The 20090-nt window shown below is 31.7% G+C and overlaps 1 protein-coding gene across 1 annotated transcript; it reads right to left on the bottom strand.

Moving 5' to 3' along the window:
- Positions 1 to 16393: 16393 nt before the first annotated feature.
- On the bottom strand, positions 16394 to 17559 carry LOC110603170. The gene is made up of 3 exons (XM_021740868.2): positions 17274 to 17559; positions 16947 to 17172; positions 16394 to 16854 (listed from the first exon to the last, which is right to left on the bottom strand). Exons 1-3 carry the CDS (start codon positions 17544 to 17546, stop codon positions 16430 to 16432), a joined length of 924 nt encoding a protein of 307 aa, XP_021596560.1. The 5' UTR covers positions 17547 to 17559; the 3' UTR covers positions 16394 to 16429.
- Positions 17560 to 20090: the final 2531 nt, after the last annotated feature.

Genomic DNA, 20090 nt, shown 5'->3' with positions numbered 1-20090 from the left:
GTGTTATGTATGGAGCGTTTAACTCATAGTATTTTAGAATCAATGCAAAAAGGAACTTGGAAGTCAATACAAATAAGTAGGGTGGCCCTAAGCTTACCCATTTATTTTTTACTGATGACTTGGTTCTATTTGCGTAGGCTTCTATCGAGCAGGCAAATACATTGCATAATTTTCTATATAAATTCTATGCTTGTTCTGGCCAGAAAGTTTATGCAAGTAAAACTCATGTTTTCTTAAGAATGTCAAAGTTTCGGATAGGAGAATGATTTGTGCTGAGGTGGGATTCAAGAAGTCTAGCGATCTTGGGTGTTATTTGGGTGTTCTCCTTCTTCACTCGAGAGTTACAAAGGGTACATATCAATATCTTGTTGATAGCGTTGTGCAACAGTTAAATAGTAGGAATGCTATGCAATTGTCATTGATAGGGAGAGTTACTTTAACTCTGTCAATTTTGTCTTTCATGTCTTTATTTACAATGTATACAGTCGCTCTTCCTAAATAAGTATGTTCTAAAATAAAAAAGTCTAATACGTTAGTTTGTCTAGGATGCTAATATTGGAACACGACGGATTCCACTAGTTACATGGGAACAAATTCAACTCTAAGAATATTGGTGGGCTTCATCTGCGTAACATTCACTATATGAATCATGCTTTTTTTTTTTATGAAGTTAGGATGGGGTTTGCTATCAAAACTGAATTATTTGTGGGTTCAAGTTGTCAAGTCCAAATATAAAGTACCTAACGTATTTCTTCCTCACCTTGTTAAACCTCGAACCTTTTCTAATTTAGGAAAGGGGATTTATGAAGTCTCGGAGTTTGTTGAGAATAGTGTAGTTTGGGATATAGGGTGTGGTCGGACAGTTAACTTCTGAGACGTTTGTTGGATACAAACATATCCCTGGCTTCATGAGGTTGCATCGTCCATGCCACCAAATATGGGTACTAAAGTGGCTGATTTTGTTCTCCCTAATGGTGAATGGAACTGAGAAGTGTTGAAGCACTATTTGCCTGCGGATGTATGATTGCACATAGCCACTGTCTTTCCACCGTGCCCTCAACAGGGTGAGAACTTGTTTTGTCTATTGAGAAACAAACTCAGGTGATTTTTCCATAAAATCTAGATATGTTGTGCTCATGGCACAAATACCTATTATAACTTCTGATGGGTGGAAGAAAATATGGAAACGGGAAGGGCCACAACGAATTCACATATTCGTATGGTTGTGCTTTCATGGGAAGTTGCTTACTGCTATTGAAAGATGCCGATGTCATTTAAGTGGGCACTCACCTTATCAAGTTTGTGGTCTAACAGTGGAAAACATTATGCATGTACTTTGAGACTGCCCCATAGCTAGGTAGGTTTGGCGACTCCTTGATTGTTTAATCGATAGAAAGAAATTCTGGGAGGTGGATATATTGGTGAGGGAGTGGCTTCTTGCGAATCTCTTTGATCAGAGTTACTAGGGTAATGGTACGAAATAGGTAATCATATTTGGCATAACCTGTTGGTTATTTTGGAAACGGGGAAATAAATTCATCTTTACTAGGGCAAGACTCGATGCATGGATTACTCTCAACAATTATGGCAGATGTTGAAATGGTAGATCACATGATTTTGAATCTTACTAGTCTGTCTAAATGTAACAAGGACAATTTTCATAAGTTGGTTCTCTCCTTTAGTTTTGTGCTACAAGCTTAATACGGATGTTTCAATTTGCAATTCCTCTAGTCGAGCATGAGGTGGTGGTTTGCTGCGTGATTAGAATGAAAATTGAGTGAATGGATTTATTGCAAACTTTGAAAAATGTTCGATATTTGCTGCAGAGATGTGGGCTCTCTTTCGAGGCGGATCAAGCAGTGGACTGGTTAGCTGAGTTTGCATGGTCTTTTTGATTTGGGTGTGCATGGATTATCTATCCCTCCTATAGGTCTACTTCACTTAATTTTAGTGATAAAGTGGGTATTACTAACACTTGACAGCGTTAATTTGATTTGTTTGTAATTATTTTCATTTTATCAAAAATAATAAAAAATAACTTAAAATATAATCACTTTAAGTAAAATTTATAATTTAATTTTCAATAAAATAGTAATTCAGTCAAATTTAATGTTAATAAACTTTTAATTGAAAAAATTTATTTAAAGAAATTAAACTATTACAAATATTAAAATTATAAAGATTAAATTATCACAAACTATTAAAACTAACAGGTTGTTTGGATTGATGGAAAGGGGAAGGAAAGAAAATATCAGTGGAAAATAAAGTGAGAGTCTCACTTTTCCTTGTTTGGATATGCAATGGAAAATAAGTGAAGGGAAAATACACGAATTTTCCTCTGGTTATTTTCTCTTCGTTTTGGAGAGAAAACGTGAATTCCGAGGAATGCAGTCGCTGTTTTCTGTAAAATTACCTTTATACCCCTATTATCTATTTCAATTTATCTTTCTACCATTAAGCTAATACAAGACCGGTGTTTCTTTAGCAAAAATGTTATTTACACACTAAGGGTACATTAGTATTTCATTTTATTTTTTTATTTTTTTATTTTCAAATAAAAAATAAATCTATTTCCCTTTCATTATCTTTTATTTTTCATGTATCCAGACATGAAAACAAAAAATAAAAGAGAGGAAATAAAATTTATTTTTCTTCCATTATTTTTTTTCTATAATTTTATTCAAACATAACATAAAGAAAATAAATTATTATAAAAAATAAAATTTTTAAAATTAAATTATTATAAATACTGCTCAAATATAGCTTCAGTTCTAAAATAAAAAATAATGACTGGGTTGGAGGAGTGAAGGGCCAAGCCCAAGGTCTAACTTGGGTCCCCGCCTACATAAATTAAACACTTCTGCAGAAAATTTTATCGTCCATGTGAAGTCCTTCCAATGATTTAGGGTGCAGCGAATGAATATCTTTAACAAAAAACAGCAATACGAATTAGGGATGTAAACGGGTAGGGTATCCGCAAAAATTAAACTACCCGAATTTAAACCCGATTTATATTAGTAATATTTGAATTCGTTCCGAATCCGATTAAAAATTAATTTAAATTATCCGAATTCGTCCCAAATCCGATTATTATTATCCGAATAAAATTCGAATCCATTTAATCTTATATATTTTAATTAATAATTTATATAAAAAATATTTTTCATTAATCATTTTTATTTAAAAAATTTAATATTTTTAAAGAATATTTAAATTTAAATTTTTAAATAAAAATATATAAAAAAAATTTATAAATATTATTGTAACATATATTTTTTATATTAAATTAATTATTTATATAAACGGGTTCGGGTAGTGGGTACCCTGTACATAAAACCTGAATCCAATCCGAACTCGCAACGGGTATTATTTTTAAAATCCAAACTCGTTCCAAATCCGATTATAACTATCCAAATCCGTTCTATTAGGATTCGGTCGGATCGGGTACCCGAAAATATCCGATTCGTTGCCATCCCTAATACGAATCACGCATGGGATTGCATGATCCATATATGCTAATTTATTTTTAGCTCATAGCGGATATTCATGGAAGACAGGTCAAAATCAACGCCGGAAAATAATGTAAACCACAAAACGTGGATATATCCACTAACCAAATATAAAAGGCAAGTGGGTACAGTCTAGATATGCAACATTTTTCAAAAACATGAGCAAATAGCCATGACAAGACATTAAATTATCTTCTTTGAAGCTGTCTTTTTCTTTGTTTTCATGTGTTTTGCAGTGATGGTGCTGGGCAGACAGTCACCCAGGGCCAAGGCAAAGCCCAAAAAACTGTCTGAAGTGCCTGTGTTTTGGTGGGCTGAATGACATTGGCCGAAAAGGTTACCCAGTTAGGAAATAATGCTACTGCAACTAGCTTTGTTCATGGTGTGTCTGAGGCACTTCATGGTGTGTCTAACGCTGGTACAGGAACATTGACAGCCTTGTTCCTACTGCAACTAGCTTTCCCACTGCTAATTCTCACATCAGCTTCATTTAATGAAGCACTATGGAAATCAAATTGGGGAGGTAAAAAAGTTGTATGTTTTCCAAGGTAAATGAGCAAGATCATTCAATAAGCTCTTTGAAATGTGTGTCAAAGATGGAGATGTCAGTAGTCTCATGTGCTCTTACGATCGAGTTGATGGAATACCCATTTGCGCTGATACAAAACTCTTGAATGAGGCGGTGAAGGGAGAAAGGAATCTTCATGGGTATGCTTGAGAAATCCAAATCTCATTATGAAATTGATAAAAAATATTGTACACTGAGACTAAATAATTAATGCTATATTGTCAAAGATATATAGTTGCATATTGTGATTCAGTTGACGTGATGGTTGATTCCCACAAATGAATGTATGTGTCAGAGGAAGAAGCTGTAGAAAAATCACTGAGAGCTGGGATTTTCCCAATGTATAGTATTATTGTCTTAGTTTTGGCCTCAAATATTAACCACTACCTAGATTTATAACTACTTTTTGTTGAAAATGCAACAAAGCAAGGTCAACTGAAATCCTCTTAAAAGCAATTACTTGTTTCATCGGAGTTCCAATAATATCTGTCGGCGGTGTGGAGTAAACCAAGATGACATCTTTGGTTCCCATGTTTCCATGCATTTCAACTCATTAATCAAAATTGCAGCACACTGGGGTTTGGCTGTGGCATTTTTGTACTCTTAAGTCACGACAGTGTGGTACTTGGTTGAGTTTTATGGTGAATTCCACTGGTTGGTGGTGTTACCTTGTAAGAGAATTTTGTGTAGCTAAGGCCATAACCAAATAGGAAAATGGAGGTTCATTATAAAACATGTATGTTCTACCTGGATATCCTTTGCTAGTATGCCGCTTAAAGTAAGCAATATTCGTTCAAATCGAATTAAACAGTTGAATCACAAAAATTTAAAAATTCAGTTCAATTTTCAAACAATTCGGTTAATTTACCAGGATTATATTGGCCAAAAACAACATCTGCTGTGGCATTGCCACCTTCTTCTCCAGCGTATCAAACCCATACGATGCCTTCGATTTTTGTGTTATTCTTATAAAACTTGATATCAACTCCTCCTGCACACAGCATTACTAGAATAACTGGACCTTTAGATGCATCAGTGACTTGGTTGATAAGTTGAATTTGTTTTGCAGGAAGCAAAACATCATTTCTATACAAGCCTTCAGCTTCAATTGATAAATCTAAACCCATCACCACAATTAGTAGCATCAGCTCCATCCACAGCTTGCACAGCTTGAGGAATGGAGGTTGCATCCTTGCATTCCACATCAGCACATCCTGCTGCATAGTTCACTTTTGCAGATTTGGAAAACCCAGCAAGAGCCAAGAGGACTTGTATATTGACATGGTCTTCCAGGCTTCTAATTATCAAATGCATAATTTCCAATCATTGCTTGATTAGCATTTCCATGAGGTCCAACCACCGCTACAGTTTTGATGTTGGCAGTGCTTAAGGTCAATGTGTCATAGTCACTTTTTAGCAGAACAATGCCTTGGAGAGCTTCGTCGGCTGCCAATTCAATGTGTTGAGTAGTGCATATGTCTTTCTTTTCAAGATTCTTGAATGTAGGATTACCATCAATATTCCAACCTCATAAGTACAATGAACAGAGATTTTACCAATGACTTGTCTGTGTCCGACTCTTCAACTTGACCTTGCTTTGTTGCATGTTCACCAAATTGTGGGTAATAAACTCCACAGTCCAAATCCAATCCTACCATGAAGTGCCTCAGTCCACCAACCATATCTAGGCAACCCAAGTCTTTGGCTATTTATACCTGTACACTTTGGGAACCACCTCCTGTGGACTGGTTAAAGCTTAATGTTGATGCTTCTACTGACTCTTTCAACAATTGTGGAGCTACAACGGTAATAGTTTGTGGCCATCATAGTAAAATTTTTTACTGCTGTCGTTTATGAAATTCCATAACGAATCCCTTACTTTTAGAAAGCAAGGCATGTCGAGAGGCTATGATGTTAGCGAAGATTAGAGGTTGGTCAAAAATTATTGTGAAGAATGATTCATCTACTGTTATTGAGGCTTGTAAAAGAATTCCTTCTCCTTTGTGCATTCAGGATCTCATTGCAGATATTTCTGAGTCAACTCGTCGTCTGTCCTCAGTTTCTTTCTCTTTTGTTAGAAGAGATGCTAATCGAGCAGCTCATGTGCTGGGTAGGAAGTTCATTCCAGATACTTCTTTTAGAGGTAACATCTATCATCAAATAGACTCTGTACTCTCCTCCTTGCCATTTTGATGGCTTTATCTAAGAAAAAAAAGATCACATATGAAAGTGAAATTACTGCCTGCTGGAGTCGCATTCTCAACTACTAATGTTTGGTTAATATTAGCATTGGGTGGACATGCGGGCGCTATGCCTTGGCCCTGGGTGACTATCTGCCCAGCACCATCACTGCAAAAACACCTGAAAACAAACAAAAATATAGCTACAAAGAAGATAATTTAATGCTTTTGTCATGGCTATTCGCTTATGTTTTTGAAAAATGTTGCAGATCTAGACTATACCCATTTGCCTTTTATATTTGGTTAATGGATATGTGCATGTTTTGTGGTTTACATTATTTCTTGGCGTTGATTTTGACCTGTCTTCCATTAATATCCGCTGTGAGCTAAAAATAAATTAACATATATCAATCATGCAATCCAATGGAAACGGCTAGACCCTAAATCTCTGGAAGGACTTCACGTGGGAATGGGTTAAATTAGCCATATAATCACTATAACAAATAAAAAAATTTAAATTTTAATTCCGAAAATAATAGTAACATTTATACTAGCATATTTCTACTATCTTGAAGTATAAGTTTTAAACTTAAGATGCCATGAAATTAAAATTTTAGTATCCGTAACATCTTGAAGTATAAAAAATACTTTTTAATTTTTGATTTATATTAATTTTTTCTGTAGTTTGATAGATTTTTGTAACAAAGTAATTATTACTTTGTTTTCATAAAATCACTGCAGAAGGCATCCATTAAATAATCTTTCTTTAAAATTATTTAGAGACAACTCTCTGAGAGATTTTTAAGATTTTGGTTTATGGGACAAGTCTCTTTTCTTGCTACCTACGCGTTGAACTTCTCTATCTCTCCAAATGTGAGTTATCCTATTCGATTGAGTAGGTGTAAATAGTTTATTGAGAATTTTTTTTTTTGGTGTTTGTAAGTATATGCCTAGATGGAAAAGATTTTTTTTTTTCAGTTGATATGCTTCTTTTTTAGGGTTTTCTTTCTTACACAATTCGCCAATGTTTTAGTTCATTTTAGATTGATGGCAGATACAATTGTGATTCCTATATAATTTGCAAAGGGAATTTAAGAGATTATGCTTGTTTATTAAGAGTTTGTTTTTAGGAGAGGGTTGTATTTTAGAGGCAGTTATCTCATAGGGTCGTAACCAAGCTTGCATGCCGCTTGTTCTATGATCCTCAAGGCTCAAGTTGTTGAAACGCTCTATCTACTACCTTCTCTTTTATGTTTTTATGATTGTAGCTCTCGATGGTGGTTTAGATCTAGCCATTTTCACCTTTGTCTCTTTAGTCTCATCATAGTTTTAGCTGTTACATTGATATAGGAATTTTTCCTATTGAGATTGCTATTTTATTTGGTAAGATGTTGTTTGCTTCATTTTGGTTAAATATCAATAGTTGAAGGAGCTCTTTATAGTGCTTCTAATGGTGGTATTTACAAGCAGCTAAGTTTCTTTGTTGTGCAGCATTACAAAGTTCATTTTTTCCCTTTTTGCTAGATCCTTCTTTTGGATTTGGATGACCTGATTTTTCTAGGATTTAATGTTTAAGAGTCTAATTGTTGGATTCAGTCTTATGGCACATATTTATGGGGCTTATCTTGTTTATTTATATAGCATGGGTCTAATTAGAACTATGTATAATTCTTAGAGTTTTAAATCGAATTGAATAATCATATCAAAATTGAAAAAAAAAAACATACTATTGTACTATTTAGTTCTGATTCTTTAATCAAGAATCATATCAAAAACGAACAAAAACCATACGAAAGAATCAATTTTATGCCTATATTATTTAATAATTTTAGTTATATTATGGTTTTATGATATATGTTAATAATATGTCTTATATGCAATAAAATGTATGAAATAAATTTTATGTTTTTTTAAAAAATATATATATAATTCTATTTAAAAATTCAAATCTCGTGTTAAATAAAATATGGTAAATAATAATAATAATAATAATAATAATAATAATAATAATAATAATAATAATAATAAGTATACAGCTACATGAAGGTGGCGTTTTTCATTGATGAGACCGATCAATTAAATCGGAGCAATAAAAAGTTCAAGCAGCATGACGGTGGTGGTGAGAGATTGGGTGGTGGTAGTACATGATGTACCATGCAAACTGAGGACAACTAATCTAATTTTTATTCAGAGGAGGAGATGGTTGGGGAAAATGATGATGATCATGAATGTCCTATGATTATAATATCGAAAGAGGATAAACAGATGCTTCGTGCACCATGGAAGATGACCTTGATTGTCAAGATTTTAGGGTGTACTATTGGATATAACTATCTCCTAATGCATATGAAGAATATGTGGAATTTGAAATCGCACTTTGATTTGATTGATTTACCAAATAGGGATTATATGGTTTATTTTATGAATCATTTTGAGCAATAATCATGGGCTAAATAAAGGTCTGTGGGTAGTGGCTGACCATTACTTGATGGTGAGACAATGAGTTCCTAACTTTGATCCTGATAATGCAACTATCGACAAGGGTATTGTTTAGGTTAGGGTTTCAAATTTGCCAATAGAATATTACTCTAATAGTTTCTTGTTACGTTTGGAAAAGAATATTGGTAACCCTTACGTAAGGATAACATAACAAAAGATGCAATTAGAAGGAAGTATGCTCGTATGGCAATAGAGGTTAATCTTTTCTAGCTTTTATTGTCTAAGTTTCGTTTTCATCATCACATAGAAGAATTAAGTATGAGGATTTACAACAAATTTATTTTCAGTGTGGTAAATTTAGCCACAGGAAGGAAGGTTGCCCAGAGTTGAAATCAACTCATAAACTCGATGAAGTACCTATAGATGATGCACAACCGATGGATATGATGGAGGATTTGGAGTTCCGGCGAAAGTCTTGGAACCATTTGGTCCTTGGATGGTGGCTAAAAGATCGGGCGTAGGTATCCTAAAAAATCTTTGGCGGTTCCGTATGGGTTAAGGAAGGAGGAGGAAAATTGACCAATAAGAATCCCGTGAATTCAATTCGTAAGATTCAAAATTATATGTTTGCTGCTTTGGATCAGCATGAGGAGGAAATAAGGAGAGAGTTTGAAGATGTTGAGAACATGGATCCTAACATAGACCTGGTGGATGTTAGCTCCTATAAGCAAAATGGGTTGTAAGCCCACAAGAATAATAATGGGCCTAAATAAGGGGGTCAGCAAAAAGTCCATAAAAGCAAAGAAGTTATGCATGAGCAGCTTGAGCCCCAAGGGGAGCCCGGGTTAATTCTTAAGGATTTAAAGTCTTTAAAACAGTAGTCTTCATGTTTATCACTCGAGTACATCTTATGGTCCTGATGTTACAGAACTCATTTTTTCTGATGTAATTCCTTCTGATTCTATTATGGTCCCATCAAGAATCACTGCAACTCAGGGTATACATACAATAGTTTCTAGGAAGGCAGGTTGTAGTGTAATTGAAACTAAAGAAGTCAATGAGTCTATGGAGGTCTTTGATCCAGGCGATCAATTCTTAATGATGGTAGCATCTAAAGCTCGGTTACGAGGTTTGGTTTCCTATTTTTTATTATCTTTTTAATATTATTATTAATATGAAATATATAAGGTATTGCTGGAAAAAGAAGTCAACGAGCTCTGAAGAATTATTGTCGATAATTTCAGCCTATTGTGGTGATCGTTGAGTCGAGGATTTCTGGTTTTCAAGTAGATATTGCCTCACAAAATCTTGGTTTTGATCAATGGACTTGGGTGGAATCGGTGGGCTATAGTGGTGGAATTTGGTTATTTTGGAAATCTAGAATTCAGTTCTCTACACCAATTCACAGTTTATTCATTGTTTGGTAAAGGAAGCTGATGAGCGACAGTGAGAGTTTCATTGTTTGGTAAAGGAAGCTGATGAGCGATAGTGAGAGTTTACTGCAATCTATGATAGTCCGAATGAGCAATGTAGAATGAGGATGATGAATATGCTTTTGCTATTGCATAGAACTGTTTGTAATCCTTGATTGTTAGTTGGTGATTTCAACATGGTTATGGAAATTGATGAAACAACTAGTACATGCTATGGTACTGGTTTACGATGTGAAAAATTTAGGAAATGGTGTAACTCCATGGGGTTGGTGGATTTTGGTTTCTCTAGAAGTAAATGTACTTGATGCAGAAGTCCTTCTATACATTTTGAAACTGCTCCACTGGACAACGTGTTGGCCATAATTTCTTGGTGCTCTTTGTTTGCTCAAGCCACTGTTTCTCATCTTCAACGTGAGGACTATATGTCGTTACTTATCAATTTAAAGCAGGAGTTGGATGGTGAAAATAATATTTGTTTATATTTTCAGCTTGCATTGTGTAAATATCCCGATTTTAAAAGGGCAATCACGCAGTTTTGGAGTAGGGAGTTATCGATTGAGCAAAACCTAGTAATATTACAGCAACAATAGTCAATATGGAAGATGGAGACTTTTGGTAATATTCTGTAGTAGAAATGATGCTCATTGGCCAGGATTAAAGGGGTTTAGGAGAAGCCAGGTTGGGAATTTTAGCCAAATTTACGTAAACTGGAGGTTAAATTGAAAGCAAAATTGGAAGCTATTCTTAATCAGAAGGAGCTTTTACGGTATCAAAAATTGAGATAGGATTGGATTTTGGATAGGGAGCGAAATACAACTTATTATCATACAGAGGTAGTTAGGCATGGATTCATTAATCTATCTTACTAGCTTTGGAATGATGTTGGCAAATGGATTTCTGACACGCAAGATATTCTGGAATTAGCAATAAATTTTTACTACAATTTGTATACAGAAGATGGTGGTTCAACTCATTGGAATCCACTGTCTACTTTCCCTAGTTTGTGGCTGCCAGATAAAGAATATTTGAATTAGGCATTCTCGGCTCAGGAAGTATACATAGCTATGTTTGATATGGCACCGAATATAGCACTAGGTCCAAATGGGTTCCAAGTTGCGTTCTATCAGAATTCATGGGATATTGTGGGAAGAAAGTCATCGATTTTGCTTTGCAGTTTTTGAATGAAGGATTCTTACCGGGTAATGTTTACCCACTTGGATTACTCTTTTATCTAGAGTTGAATCTATCATCCAATTTAGGCCTATTAGTCTTTGTAATGTGAGTTTCAAATTGCTCACTAAAGTTATGACTAATGGACTGAGGCGAGTGTCTTCTAATATTATTTCAAGTGCAATCAAGCTTCATTCCAGGGAGAGTGATTCATGATAATGTTATTATTCTTTAGGAAGTAATTCATTCCATACAACAAAAATCTGGTGCTAAAGGGGTCAATGATTATTAAAAGTGATCTCGAGAAGGCTACGGTGAAGTTTAATTGATGAGCCTTTGCAATTGGTTGGGTTCTCGGATCATTAGAGATTATTGGTGATAAAATGTTTATAAGCCTACTGTATGTAGGTTAAATGGAATGGTGTTCTTTTTGAGTCTTTTGTTGCAACCCAGGGAGTTAGGTAAGGGGATCCAATTTCTCCATACTTATTTGTGTTAGGAATGGAGAGACTAGAACATATCATATTAGATTTGGTAAATTCTAGTTCATGAAAACCTTTTCGACCAGCAAGGGGTAGTCCTAGATTATCACATATGTTTTTTTGTTGATGATTTATTATTGTTTGTGGAAACTTCTGTGGACCAGATTGAGCTGCTAAAGTAGTGTTTAGAGAGATTTTGTGATAGTCCAGATGCGAAATTCAATTATGGCAAATCTTCCATTTTCTTTTCGAGTAATGCTCCTGTGGAATTAAGAGAGCATATTTTTTATTCGATTAACATCCCAAAAGTATCACATTTGGGTACTTATTTGGTATACCAATGGTGCATGGTAGGATATCTAAAGAATTATATGATCTATTGCTTTCGAAGATTAATAAGCATTTAGCTGGTTGGAAATGCAACCTTCTCTCCCTTGTTGGTAGGGTAATGTTGGCTAAGTCGGTCGGTTCTGTCGACGTTACCTAGCCACGTTATGCAAGCCACTTATCTTCCAAAGTCGATGTGTAATGCATTTGATAGGAAGGTTAGGGATTTTATTTGGGGTGGTGCATTGAATTAGAAGAAAATTCAATTAGTTAATTGGGAGGTGATGGGTGGCATGGGTGTACGGTCATGTAGGGTCATGAACAATGTTTTTTTGTCAAAATTGGCATAGACATTTCTGAATTATACCAGCTCTCTTTGGGGTTTAGTTTTGAAGAGTAAATACGTGACAAGTAATATTATTCATAATATGGTAACTAAGTTTAAAATAACTCATATAGCATGGGATGGTACAAGTTGTTTCAATTGTGCATAAAGGTTTAATGCATGTAGTAATGAATGGTTTATACACCAGATTTTGGCTAGATTGGTGGATTACGAATCCTCCCTTACTCACACAAATAACTACTGATGTGCTAGTAAATTTGCGCCATGCTTTGATGGCTAATTTTTGGAATGCAAATAGCTGGAATTGAAGTTTGTTTGCAAACCTACTCCCACTGGATATGCTTTAGAAGATTAAATATGTCCAGGTTGTGAATGAACTAGGCGTAGAGGACAAGTTGGCTTGGTCTGCCATAATAAGAGGTAAATTCTCTATTGCTTCAGCTTATAGGCTGCAGATTATGCCTTCTAACTTATTTATAGACCAAAATTTGAATCTCATTTGGAGTATTCAAATACCTCAAAGGATCCATTATTTTTTATGGTTATTTCAAATGAAAAATTTGATGACTAATGAGGAGTGGAAACGACGGAGTTTTACGCAATCAGATTGTTGTCATTTGTGTAGCCAAACAACTGAAATAATCTTCAGTGATTGTGCTGTAACTAGTCTGGTTTGGGAACAAATGCTAGACTCTGCATCGCTCGCTTCATTTCGCAACTATCGGGTTCAATTGCAGCAATCTAGACATTGGAACTTCTCAAGGTATATTGATATAGAACTGTTAGTTGTCATGGGTTTCATGCTTTGATATATCTGGAAAGGGTGTAATGACAATGTTTTCAATGGAATTGTGTTTTGGGTTGAGGGAGTCTTGCAGCAGGCCTTGTTTTGGATTTACTCTAATCATGCAGCTTGGTCGAGTAGGAGAGCTAGCCATAAACAAAAATGACAGGTTATTCTTATATCTTGGACACCGCTGGTGAATTCATGATGTAAAATGAATGTAGATGGTACATCTAAAAGGAATCCGAGTTAGCGTGGAGGTGGGGCTGTTGTTGGTTAAGTGGTACAATGTTTCAATTTGATGTATGTTCGTCCATAATAGCAGAGTTACTGGCTTTGCGTAATGATTTATCATTAGTTTGGAATAAAGGGTTCAAAAAGTTAATTGTTAAAATGGACTCTCTTAAAAGTATTCGGCTAGTCCCAAAATATGATCCTGATAATTTGGGATTAGCTAATATTGTTTTGCAATGTCAAAGGTTGTTGTATTGTAATTGAAAAGTAAAGTTACAACATGTGTAGCGGGTAGGGCTGAGCATTCGGTCGGTTCGGTTTAAAATCGAATCGAATCGAATAAATCAAAAATCGAAATTTTAGTGTTTATAAAAATTGAATCCAACCGATTTTGGTCAGAAATCGAATCGAATCAAACCGGTCTGATTCGATTCGTTTCGGTTCGATTTGAGCGGTTTCGATTTTTAATAATTTTTTTATTTTTTACACTTTATTTTTAATATTTTAAAATTTAATTAAAATATTTTAATTTTAATATGATTTAATTTCTCTATATTATTGAAATCAATAATATATATAAAATTAAACCGAATTAAAATATATAAAAAATTAAACTAAATTTTTAAATTAATTCGATTCGATCAATTATTTTTAATTTAAATTGAATACTGCTCACCCGATAGGGAAAGGAAATGAAGTTACAAGTTGGCTAATTTAGCTGTGGCAGCTAATGAAGATGTTTCTATTTTATCTATTGCTCATGTAGAAGTTAAGAATTTACTGATGTATGATCAGCAACACATGGCCTGGCCACGTGCAATTTTAATATTATCTGGAATCATCGTCCTTTCTATAAAAATAAAATAAAATATAGTAAAAAAATATAAATAAAATAAAATATTCGCGAGATATTCCAAATTTGACTTGATAAGATTTGTTCAATACATGCATGTGTGTATATATATATATATATATATTCTCCTTCGTTATTTTCATATTTAATATTATTTAATTATTTTTATAAATTAAATTATTATATAATTAAAATATAAAGTTTTCGTTTACTATCAAATAATTATTAATAATATTATAAAATATTTATATATTCTAATTAGTTATTAAATATTTTTAATTATATAATTTATCTAATTTAATTAGTTAATTATAATTATTTTATCCAGATTATATATATATATATATATATATATATTGAATATTAATATATACTGTATAATAAATAAAATAGTATAATATTATTACGGAGATTTAAATATAATATAATATTAATAATATTATTATTATATAAATATTAATATTTTTTATTATTTTAAAATAAATATAACAATATTATAATTTGATATACAATAATTAAGATTTAAATTAAAATTAAAGTTAAAATAAAAATTGAAATAATATCAAAATTACTTAAAATTAAATTAAAATCGTACTAAATTTAATTACAAGTCTATTTTAAAAAATAAAAAATAAAAATTTAATTTCAATTTAAATTCTAATTTTTTATATATAACCATGAATCAAACCAGAATCAAACAGTAGGTTTTAATGAACTCTCCATTGTTTTTTTCTTATCTATGTACTCACTTCGGAGAAAACAAATATCATCCATCAATAAGTAATTCCATTTGTCCTTTTAATAAATAATTCTTCCATCCGTGGTCGGGAACCGTCGATCGTTCTGGAGCAGTCGAAAATTCACGGCCTCAAAACTCTTTCATATGTTGGGTTTGGTTGATAGCTGGTCGATGACAATTTTCTTGATAAGTGTGTTATGGATTAAATTAAAAAAAATCGGTTAAATTAAATTAATTCAAAATTTTAATTTAATTTTTTATTTTTTAATTTAATTTAATTTTTAAAAATTTTAATTATTTTAATTTAATTTTTAATAACAAATTAATAAAATAAAATTAAACTGATTAATAATAATATTATATTATTTTTAATAATATAAAAAATTATATTATAATTAATTAAAATATTTTGATTAAATTTTAAAACATTAAAAAATATAAATAATTAAATTTAAAGTAAATCAAATCAATTTAATTTTAACGATGAAATGCTTATCCCTAGATATCGATGGCCTTAAGCCAACGAGATCACCGGAGATTGCACCCTGCAATTTTGCCATCACGTGACATACAAAAGTGAAATATAGGAATTACCCAATACATTTTTCAAAGTGGAGGATGATTTTATAATTGAATTTAAATTTTAAAATTAATAATAATTTTATTTAATTAATTTAAAATTAATAAAAAAAATTAATTTTAATATAAATTTATTAAAATAATACATTTAAATATGAAATAATTCTGAAAATGAATGAAAAAATAATTTCAATAATATAAAACTATTTTAATAATAAGGATTATATTTAAAATTTAAATTAAATATTAAATAATCCTAAAAATAATATAAAGTATAATTTTGATAATATAAACTACTAGATAATATAGTGTCCTTTTAACTATTAACGATTATATTTAAATTCTAAAGTAGGTAAATGGATATTTGAATTAATTTTGGGATATATGTAAATTTAAAAAATAAAAATTTTGAGATAAAAATATTTAAAAAATTAATTTTAACATTAAATTATTAAATAACAATTTTAATTTATTAAAAAATATAAAATTTTTATCATAAAAAAAATAAAGTTTATGTGATTATGAAAGTGAAATTCACATAAAATTTTATATATTTATATTATATATTTGTGTAAATTTAATTTAAATAATTATTTTTTTACATAGATCTTAATTAATTATTTAATTACTCCTCTCAATTTATATCCCTAACTTAGTCTATTACAAATCACAAACCACGACTCATACTAGCAATTCTCTGAAACGAAAGAGGTTAATTTTAACCTCATCAATCACACTCAGGGCCAAATCAAACAGAAGAGGAACAAAATTTTTATTCCACAAAGATCACACAACCTCAACTGCTGTACAATGCATATTAGGAAGCATCTCTAGCAAATCCACCGTTAGCATCGACGCCTTGGGCTTCGGCAGCCGGCCGGTATCTCCCATTGAAAAGGCAGGCATCACTGTTGTCCTTTTGCAAGTGCCCAGCCATTTTGCTTGCATGTACCTTTGTTTTCTCCATGGCCCTAAGTGCATTTTCTTTTCTTTCATGCACTTCTTAGCTGCCGAGCATAAGATTTTTATTACTGTGTTTAATCTTTCTTCTTTTCCGACGAATATCTCCGGTAATCGCAGGACTAGCCGATTGTACTCTTCGCTTGCTTTCGCCATCTCAAACTCAGCTCGGAAATTTAATTCTATTATCACCCTCACCTCTCCTTTTTTAGAATTTGAATTGTCTATTACATCCAAAAATGCATGTTCCCCTGCAGATCATAGAAACTATTGAATTAATTTATTAACTTTGTAAAAACTTCATTAAGAATCAGATGATCTTTAACTTTTTTCTTTTTTTTACCTGATGGGATATCTGGAGAACTTCTCCACTTAGACTTGCAAATGGCACTATTATAGCCGGCATTTCGGAGACGGCCTGAGATTTCTGTCATCAAACAATTCCGGCAGCCACCTACCATTGGCCTTCCACAGCCACAGATCGTTCCTGCCATCTGAATTTCCTTCACTGCCTCTTTAGTGACATTCCTTATCCCTGATTCCAAGGAGCTAGTCCTGCATAAGGTAGCCTGCACGCAACCGTATCAGAATACAAGAAAATAACTAAGCCGAGATGTTATCGTCAATTTACTCAAAATGTGTAGCCGGAATTAATTAATTAGTTGCTTACTTGTAGAAGCTGGTGTTGTTTCTCCCAGAAGTTTTTGTCATCTTCAACGCTTTCGTTCGCTGATCTCTCTTCGTTTTCTTCATCAACTTCTTCATTTTCTCTACCCTCCTCGCTGCCGGGACTCGCTCGAAATGACTCTTCGTAACTATCCTCTAGAAACCCGAAAACCATATCGGAGAAAGTCGCCGCCGGTTGGTCATGAAACTGAAGCTCACGACCATCGCCGGAGAAATCGTGTGAATAAATTGGGATTCTCATTCTCGCACTAGGCATGGTTTGTTTTTGTTTGTTTTAATTAGCTTACTTCGCCCAAAACAGGAAGGCTCTTTATACCAAAGAGTTGGATAGCTGTGGGACCCAATAGCCAACGTGGACCAACGGGCCGCCGCGCACATGTGGGTTATTTTTGCTGCCTACGTGGCTTTTAATAATGGGCATTGTTATTCAAACAGCGAGGATCCACGTCAGTTTGCTCCAATAATTTGGTGTAGTGACTAATCTGGATATACTCGAATATTCATGTAAATTATGTAATTTTTCCTATTTCTCTAATTTGCTTTAAAATTTTAAATTTAATTAAAAAAAAAAAAAACAGTGATGATATGTCGTTTCCTAGTCTATCCTGATCCCTTAAGTGGGGTACGACCATCATTCCGTCGTGATGCGATTGATTGTTCATCTGGATGCCACGTGGGGTAATCAAGGACGTAGATAAGGATATTTATCCGTAAGGGTGGGACCTACTTGTGGGCCAAACAATACAATGATTTCACGTAATCATAGGAGCAGCGACTCTGTCGGAATTAATTTTAATCTTTTATCTGCTTTTAAGAAAAACGCGGCGTCTTGCCAATGGTTTTGCAATTTCAGAAGATTCCCGTGAATTTTCTAGAGTTTGGTAGAACAAAAGGCGAGGGGCATTTTGGTCATACTGTTAAGACAATAATTCTTGAATGAGTCAAATCTGACATCGAATGCTGAAACGCCATAGACACACGAGATTAATCCTCATTATTGTTATTATTTATTTTAATCTTTATCTCTTGCTAATACGGTGTTAGTTATTAAATATGTCGGTGCTGATTTATTTATTTATTTATTTTAGGCCAATTCGCGAAGAAGCTTAATTTTTATGTTATTTTATTTTAATTTAAACTTTAAATTTTAAATAATTATTTTATTATTTATATTTATATATAATTTTAATTAATTTTTAAAATTAAAATTAAAATTAAAATTAAATAATTTAATTATTAAATATCTCCTTTATACAATTATTATTGTAATATAAAATTCATTTATTGTTGAAGTCAGTTAAATTATATTAGTTTTAGAATAAATTAACTAATTATGGTTAAATATGAATTAATTTAAATTATATATATATAATTAATTTATATATATAAAATCATTCATGAAGGAGAAATTCCAGCAAAGCTCCTGTATTTAGATTTATTCATGTACCCATTGTTTTAGCCGTTTTTGATTAAAAAAATAAATTAATTAATTATATCTCAAATTAACTTGAAATTCAATACATTCTTGATATTCAGAACTATATTCAAATATTTTATAAAAAATTTTATACCATAAATCAAATTTAATTCATTTTAAAAAATTTTATAAAAAATTATATTTATTCTAAATCAACTAAGAATCTATCATTATATACGATCTCATCATCCATCTTAAAAGTGCATCCATCATCAATCATTCCATATATAATAATACATATAATCATACAATATTTTTTACAATTATATTTTTAAATAATTTAATTTTCTTATTTCTATCATGTGTATTTGCATATTAAAAATTAAAAAAAAAAGAAAGAAAAACAATGTTTTGTAATTTTTTTATTAATTAGTTAGTATAAATTAATCATACACGTACTTAGACTAAAAATCGTCAACTTAATACTACTAAGTTTAACCTATGTACTGAACGTTGTTGACTTCAATTAAACTAATTTATTATTATTATTATTATTATTATTATTATAGAAAATTACATTATTTGAGTTGGTATAACCAACCATATATGATTAAATATGCACAAAATATAATAGAAATTAAAATTTCCAGGAAAAGAAAATGAAGATATTGACTGTGTTTAATGAATTCCACGTTTTCTGATAAGGACCTGTTTTGTCTTAACATCGACAACTCTTTTTTTTTCATACATGAATCATGCCCACCAAGTATTTGTCAATTGTCACCTTTGTCTGGTTTCGATCTGCTTCGTGAATTTTTTATTCAAAATAAAAAAATATTGAGTTAATCCTATGCTTTTTTTTGGTTTTTTAGTGTTTATTTTATTTTATTTTCTACTTAAAAATCATTATTATTAGGACTTGACTTGTTTCAAAATAAATACATAAAAAATAAGTTTGGTCTTATGAATATATCAACATCTCACCTTGTTTATTACGCATCATTACCCTTAAAATTTAATCTTTTAGGTGAGTATTTAAATCGAAAAAATTTATTAAATTAAATTAATTTAAAATTTTAGTTTAATTTTTTATTTATTTTAATTTAGTTTGATTTTTAATTTTAAAAATTTATGTTATTTTAATTCGATTCAATTTTAATAAAAAAATCAAAAAAAATCAAATCAAACCGATTAGTAATAATAATATGTTATTTTCAATAATATAGAGAAATTATATCATATTAAAATTAAAATATTTTAATTAAATTTTAAAATATTAAAAATAAAATATAAAAAATAAAAAAATTTATTAAAAATTAAAATCGATCAAATTAAATTGAATCAGACCAATTCGATTCGATTTCTTATTAAAATCAATTCGAT

The sequence above is a fragment of the Manihot esculenta genome, chromosome 16 (assembly GCF_001659605.2).
Source record: "Manihot esculenta cultivar AM560-2 chromosome 16, M.esculenta_v8, whole genome shotgun sequence".
Classification (NCBI taxonomy): domain Eukaryota; kingdom Viridiplantae; phylum Streptophyta; class Magnoliopsida; order Malpighiales; family Euphorbiaceae; genus Manihot; species Manihot esculenta.
Note: the sequence above shows the minus strand (reverse complement) of the source record. Positions and strands in the feature narration are given on the sequence as shown.

Bases quoted from the DNA above. Each gene is read 5' to 3' on its own strand.
- LOC110603170 (XM_021740868.2), bottom strand. From the start codon at position 17,546: ATGCCTAGTGCGAGAATGAGAATCCCAATTTATTCACACGATTTCTCC. The intron at 17,173-17,273 runs GTAAGCAACTAA...GGTTGCGTGCAG, and splicing joins AACAACACCAGCTTCTACAA to GCTACCTTATGCAGGACTAG. The intron at 16,855-16,946 runs GTAAAAAAAAGA...TATGATCTGCAG, and splicing joins TTCTCCAGATATCCCATCAG to GGGAACATGCATTTTTGGAT.